Source organism: Sus scrofa, chromosome 13, assembly GCF_000003025.6.
Source record: "Sus scrofa isolate TJ Tabasco breed Duroc chromosome 13, Sscrofa11.1, whole genome shotgun sequence".
In the NCBI taxonomy this organism is placed as follows: domain Eukaryota; kingdom Metazoa; phylum Chordata; class Mammalia; order Artiodactyla; family Suidae; genus Sus; species Sus scrofa.
Window position 1 is genome coordinate 161,133,393 of NC_010455.5, and position 7,660 is coordinate 161,141,052.

The 7,660-nt window shown below is 33.8% G+C and overlaps 1 protein-coding gene across 1 annotated transcript; it reads right to left on the minus strand.

Moving 5' to 3' along the window:
- Positions 5,337 to 6,311, minus strand: LOC100621756 (olfactory receptor 5H8-like). The gene has a single exon (XM_003358857.2). The coding sequence runs from the start codon at positions 6,270 to 6,272 to the stop codon at positions 5,337 to 5,339; it is 936 nt and encodes a 311-aa protein (XP_003358905.2). The 5' UTR covers positions 6,273 to 6,311.

Sequence of the window (7,660 nt, forward strand, 5' to 3'; positions counted from 1 at the left end):
ACTCCTCTCTAAATGTTTGAGGGAATTTGCCTCTGAAGCTATCTGATCCTGGATTTTTTTTTTTGAAATTTTTAAATCATTGTTTCAATTTCCATACTTGTAATTTGCCTATTTATATTTTTCTATTTTTTTTCTGGTTCGATCTGGCAAGGTTGTACCTTTGTAATTATTTTTCCATCTCTTTGATGTCGTCTATTTTATTGGCATACAGTTGCTCATAGTAGTCTCTTATACATAGTAGTCCTTTGTATTGCTGTGGTGTCAATTTTAATTTCTCCTTTTTCATTTCTAATTTTATTGATTTAAGATCTCTCCGTTTTTTTCTTAATGGGTCTGGATAAAGGTTTATCAATTTTCTCCATCTTTCCAAAGAAACAGCTTTTTATTTCATTGATATTTTCTATTGTTTTCTTCATCTCGGTCTCATTTGTTTCTTCCCTGATCTTCATGAATTTGTTTCTTCTACTAACTTTGAGATTTCTTTATTCTTCTTTTTCTAGTTGCGTTAGGTTCAAGTTTAGATTCTTTGTTTGAGATTTGCTTCTTTCCTGAGGTGTGACTGTATTGCTATCAACTTCCCTTTTAGCACTGTTTTTGCTTCATATTGTATATTTTCTATCCTCATATTTTCATTGTCATTTGTCTTTAGGTATTTTTTTAATTTCTTCTTTGATTTCTTCAGTGATCTGTTGGTGGTTTAGTAGCATATTGTTTAGCATCTACGTGTTTGTTTTTTGTTTGGTTTTTGGTTTTGTTTGTTTGTTTGTTTGTTGTTGTTGTTTGCAGCCTTTTTCCTTGTGGTTGATTTAGAGTCTCATAGCATTGTGGTCAGAAAAATGCTTGGCATGATTTCAATTTTCTTAAATTTACTGAGGGTTGATTTGTGGCCTAAGATGTGATCTATCCTTGAAGAAAGTTCCATGTGTTCAAGAGAAGAAAATGTATCCTGTTGCATTGGGATGGAATATTCTGTAGATATCGATTAAGTCTAGCTGGTCCAATATATCATTTAAAGCCTGCATTTCTTTATTGACTTTGTGCTGAAAGTGGGGTATTGAAGTCTCCCACTGTTACTGGGTTGTTAATGGACTTCTTCATTCATGGATGTTAGCAGTTACCTTATATATTGTGGTATTCCTATGTTGGGTGCATATATATTTATAAATGTCATGTCTTTTTCTTGGAATGATCACTTGGTCATTAAGAAGTGCCCTCTATATCTCTTATAACATTTTTTATTTTAAGTCTATTTTGTCTGATATGCTGCAAGCCACATGGGAAGTCCAATATTTTGTCTGATATGAATAATGCTATTCCACCTTGCTTTTTGTTTCTATTTACGTGGAATATCTTCTGCCATCCCCTCACCTTCAGTCTGTATGTTTCCCAAGATCTGAAGTCATTCTCATGTCGATAGCAAACATGTGGGTCTTATTTTTGTATCCATTCAGTGAGTTGTGTTTTTTGGTTGGAGCATTTAATCCACTTAAATTCTAGGTAATTATTGATATGTATATACTCATTGTCATTTGCAGAATTTCTTTGGCTTTGTTGTTACTGGATTTTTTTCCTTCCTTTCTCCTTTTGTTCTCTTCTCTTGTGATTTTTCCCTTTTTTTTCTTTTTTCCTTTCCTTGAGATATGGTGACTATCTTTAGTGTTGCATTCGGATTTCTCTTTTCTTTTTATGGGTGCATCTATTGTAGCTTTTTAGTTTTCAGTTTTGATGGGTTTTGATATAGCATTCCGTACATATATCAGATTGTTTTGAATTGTTAGTCAAAAAATGTATAAATGTATGTGTAACTGGGTCACTTTGCTGTACCATGGAAAACTGACAAAACACTGTAGACCAGACATAATGGAAAAAATAAAAATCATTTTTAAAATATTTTTAAAAATCACTTAATTTCAAATGCATTTTTAGTCTGCTTTTATCCTCTCCTCCTCTCATAATTAGTGAGTTTGATAACATATTTTTCTGTGGATAATTTCCAGCTTTTATTTTATGTTAACCTTTACTCATGATCTTTTCCATTCATAATATTCTTGTTTCTAGTTTGGGGCTTTTCTTTTCAACTTAGAGACCTTCCTTTAGTGTTTGTTGTAAAGCTGGTTTGGTGGTGCTGAATTCTCTTAGATTTTGCTTGTCTGTAAATCTTTTGATTTCCACTTCAAATCTAAATGAGAGCCTTTCTAGCTAGATTATCCTCAGTTGTAAGTTTTCCCCTTCAAAAATTCTAAATAGGTATTCCCTTTGTAGCTTAGCAGTTAACAAACCTGAATAGGATCCATGAGGATTTGGGTTTGATCCCTGCCTTCGTTCAGTGTGTTAAGCATCTGGCATTGCCATGAGCTGTGGTGTAGGTCACAGATGTGGTTGGGATCCTGCACTGCTATGGCTATGGTATAGGCTGGCGTCTATACGTCTAACTCAACCTCTAGCCTGGGAACTTCTCTATGCCATAGGTGTGGCCCTAAAAAGAAAACAAAATCCTAAGTATATTATTCCATTCCCTTCTTGCCTGCAGAGTTTATGTTGAAAAATCAGCTTCTAATCTTATGAGAGTTAGCTTGCATATGATTTGTTGCTTTTCCCTTGTTGCTTTTAATGTCTTTCTTTTTATTTATTTTTTTTCTGTTTGATTAGTATGTGTGTATGGAGTTGGCCTTCTATCCAGAAATGGGAGAAAAGTATAAATAGAGAATGGAAACTTTCAGAGTATTTACATAGTGCTGATCAAGCAAGAAATAGAAGATATGTAGAAACTCCATTCTGTCTTTTCTCTAAATACCTTAATATTGTAACAGTTCTGCTTCACTGATTAATTAGTAATTGCCATAGCCCAGGCTGCAATAATAGAATGTCACAGATTATTTGGCCTTATACCAAAACATTTATTTTTTGATGTTCTGAAGAATGGGATGTTGAAGAACAAGGGGTCAGTAGATACTGTACATAATCAGTTTGCTTCTTCCTGGCTAGTAGGTAACTGCCATTGTACATGGCCTTTCCTGTTTGAATATGCATGTAAAAAAAAAAAAGCCTCTTGTCTGTTTTCTTCATATAAGTGCACATATCCCATTGTAAAAGGTTTGCCCTCATGACTTAATCTAGCCCTAACATCCTCCCAAAGGGTTCACTCCAAACACTACCACATTGGGAGTTAATGTGTCAACGTGAGATTTTGGGGGAAGCCAACATTCAGTACCTAATAAAGATCTGCATCATCATATTATAGCTCAAGGAATTCTTTATATATGAAAATTCTTTGAAATGATGGTCTTAAAGTTTATCCAACCAATTAATTAGTTTTTATAATTCACAGATGTATCTCCCATTAACCTTCTTGACATGATGCAATGGGAATTTGATTGGCTTTCATCAGTGTGGGTCATGTTTTCCAAGGCACTTTTATAAAAATGTCCACAATACTTCATCCTTTGGAAAAGACGCTTCATTAAAATCTAAATCCCACTGCCTAATTTGTAGAGGAAAGTACAAGCAAGAGTAGAAATCTTTAAAATATGTGCACAGAACTGTTTAAGTAGGGAGTAAATGTGTAGAAACTCCATGTTGACTGGTCTCTAATACCTTGATTTTTAAAATATTTACTTATCTGATTATTTAGAAGAGTAATTTTCTAGTATGGTCCAAAACCTATGGCATTAGCATTTGAAACAGAAATTCTATTGGTAGAGCCTATTAATCTCTTTCCCTAGGCCCTCCAGGTGATTCTGAGCCTCACTATATTTTGAGAACCACTATATTAGAGAAAAATAACAATTTTTAAAAGTCTAGACTACAGGGGAGTTCACAGATACCTAATGAATGTGCTAATGATATTCTACTCTAGCTGGTCACAACACAGACCTAGAGATACTCTTCTAGTATTGGCTAGTGTTTGTTTTCACTTGCTTCCTAAGTTTGTTGATTCTTTGACAGAGTTTAATATTGTTAGCAACTCCTAATAGAACAAGGTATTGTTAAATGATGAGAAAATAAGGTTTACCCATGTGCATAAAGAGAGATGAACTATGAATCCTCTTAAATCTCAAGGTTAAAACATTGATACACCTTCATAATAAAGAATATTTCTATTGCTAGTATTACAAAGGGGAGGTTTCATCTAGTATCAGTAGTGTTCTAGATGGTTAGATAATTGTACCTTTGAAACAACATTCTTTTCATCTTAGCAACATTAAATAGTTTATATGTAATTTCACTGATTCTATTTTAAAAATATATCTGTACAATATCTTCTAAAATGTGGGCTTTATACAGATTTATATTTTATATCTTTCCCAACCATCCACTGAAATGATATACATGATATACAAAAATACATCTATACAGAAAGTCTTTAACAGAAATAAAAATGGGAGCACATCAGTGAAGAAGACACTTTAGTGAATTTTGGAAGGCATAAATTAATGTGAACTTTGGGAATACACATTAAAACCTCTTATCCATAACACATTGTAACACCTATTACTGATTTCTTTATTTTACAATTTTTTTTAGTTCTCAGAAGAATGAAACCACTTCCTTCCTATTATGACTTTTCTTTCTTCCCCATGCCCATTCCAAATTAGTCCTTCAATCTAAACTCTTAGTTTACAGAATTAGTACAGATATTCGTATTACCCAACAACAAAGAAACAGGTGGAAATGACCTCAAAAGGCACTATAGAGAGTGAGAGGCAACTCACTCCTTCCAGATCCTCATATAAGCACACTGAGTTAAGAGCATCCTCTTATCATTTGGCCTGACCATGTTTTCCTCATGTCTTTCCTATTCTGTTTATTCCTCTGTGTGACATGAGCATTGAATCTGTAAGAAATGAGATTCACCATGTCCCAAATAAAGTAAAATTAAAGGCCTTTTTATGGTTGACAGAATTCTTATGATTTGACCCTGTTTATTCAAACACAAATATGCCAATATGCCTATTATTTGGAGGTAAATGTGATATGAGTCTCCAGGCTGCACAGCAGCTTTACTGTCAATTACCTCAAACTCAAGTGCCTTTCTGATTTCAACACTGTTGTGGTGCTTAATAAATGTATATACAAAGCCACATTGAGGAATTTGCACACATGTAAATATTTTAATTTTAATTTCTGCTTTAGTTAATTTAGAATGATATGAACACTTGATGAAAATTCCCTGTATTTTTATGATACAAATATTTTAAAACATTAATCACTAAAGACAGTTAATTAAAACAATAAGTCAATTATGAATACAAGAAAACTTTGCACAATAGTCAAGATGTAGCAACATGTAATTGGCCTCATTTTGTGTTGTTTTAATGTAAGGGAACACATTAGTTTCAGATACGAGTATTTCTCTTTAATGTTTTTCCCAGTGAATCTATGACACTCTTATTTCTCAGGCTGTAGATAATTGGATTTATTAAAGGAATTATAACAGTATAAAATAGAGAGTCAATCATATCTTGATCACCTGCCTGCACAGACCCAGGGCGCACATACATGAAGAGAAGAGGCCCATAGTATAAAGAGACAGATAGGAGGTGGGATCCACAGGTGGAGAAGGCCTTCCTTATGCCTTGTAAAGATTTCTTTTTTAAAATTGTGAACAGGACTCGTGTATAAGAGACAAGAATAATGAGAATTGTAAACACCTGAATTGAACCAGAGAAAATGAATAGCATCAGAACATTAATAGAAGGATCAGTACAGGAAATTTTAAACAATGGCATGATGTCACAATAAAAATGATGAATTATGTTGGAATTACAGAAAGTTAATCTGAATAAAAAACCTGTATGAATTAAGGCATGAAGAAGACCACCTACAAATGATGAGACCAGCATTCTCAGGCATTGCCTATTAGTCATAATCATTGGATAAAGTAACGGGTTGCAAATGGCTACACAGCGGTCATACGCCATTGTTGCCAGCAGAAAACATTCTGTGGTTGCACTGACTAAAAAGGAAAAACATTGTGTCATGCATTCAGAGAGAGAGATCATCTTACTCTTGGTGAGGATGTTGACCAGCATCTTGGGGGTCACTGTGGAGGATAACCAAGTATCCACAAAAGCCAAGTTCCCAAGAAATAAGTACATGGGAATATGAAGTTGAAGGTCATTGCAGATGAGAGCAATCAGACCAAGATTCCCCATGATGGTGATGATGTATATAACTAAGAACAACAAGAACAGAGGAATTTTACATTCCTGTTGATGTGTAAGTCCTGTGAGAACAAACTCTGTCAGCTCTGTTGCATTTTTTGTTTCCATATTCTTAAATGATGTTCTCTGAAATAAAATGTAACAAGTGTAAATAGTACAGTCATCAACCATTTAAGAGAGAAAATGTGATAAGGATAATTGAAATAAAGCCATACACTAGCTTGAATGCCCTGTATTATATTTACCCTTAGAAAAATATGAAAAGTGTTTGTGTAAATTATTGTATTGGAAAAATACAATTATTTTATTTCAAAATATGTCCAGGAATTAACAAGTTTTGAAGAGAAGATAGAAATAATGAACATGAGCAAATTTTTGTGGAAGCTATTGGAGGAGATAGAGAAATCCTTTTCTAGGTTATGGATGTAGTGTTAAAACCAGAAGGTTAAAAAAGGAACCCTATTACACTGTTGTTGGGAATGTAAATTGGTGAAACCCCTGTGGAAAACAGTATGGAGATTCCTCAGAAAACCAAAATAGAACTACCATTTGATCCAGCAATCCCACTCCTGGGCATCTATCCAGAGGAAACCATGACTCAACAAGACACATGTACTCCAATGTTCATTGCAGCACTATTTGCAAGAGCCAAGACATGGAAACAACCTAAATGTCCATCAACGGTGGAGTGGATTAAGAAGAGGTGATACATATACACAATGGAATATTACTCAACCATTAAAAGGAAAGAAATAATGGCATTTGCAGCAACATGGATGGACCTATAAACTATCATGCTAGGTGAAGTCATTCAGACAATGAGCACCAACATCAAATGTTATCACTTACATGTGGAATCTAAAAAAAGGACACAATGAACTTCTTTGCAGAACAGATACTCACTCACAGACTTTGAAATACATATGGTTTCCGAATAAAATAGGTTGGAAGGATGGGAGGATGCACGGAGGGTTTGGGATGGAAATGCTATAAAATTGGGTTGTGGTGATCATTGTACACCTATAAATGTAATTAAATTCACTGAGTAATTTAAAAACATATATAAAAGAAAGAACAAAAAACTAGAGATGTTAGAAGGGCATGGATTACAAAATGAATTGCCTGCCAAGTGAAAGATCTTGAATTTTACTCTTTAAGAAATAGACAAACACTGAAAAGTTCTACAAGTAGTGGCTTAACAACTCATTTTGTTAAAATAAATATTGGTCATAGAATAGGCTTTAAGGCGAAGAATGTGGTATCAGAAATACTAATTGGGAGGCTGAGACTTTTACCCAGTGATTCTCAAATCAGTGTATATATCAGAATTGTCTTGGGGAATTTGGGCACGAAATACAATTTCTGAGGAATTATTATAGTAATTGATTCAATAGGTCATAAATGACATCTAGTAATATATATTTATAAATGATCCCCAGGTAATTAAAACCTATGCAGTGTTCTTAATACATGTGTAATAGGACATTGGGACTTTG

Coding starts and splice junctions, on each gene's coding strand:
- LOC100621756 (XM_003358857.2), bottom strand. CDS start 6,272: ATGGAAACAAAAAATGCAACAGAGCTGACAGAGTTTGTTCTCACAGGA.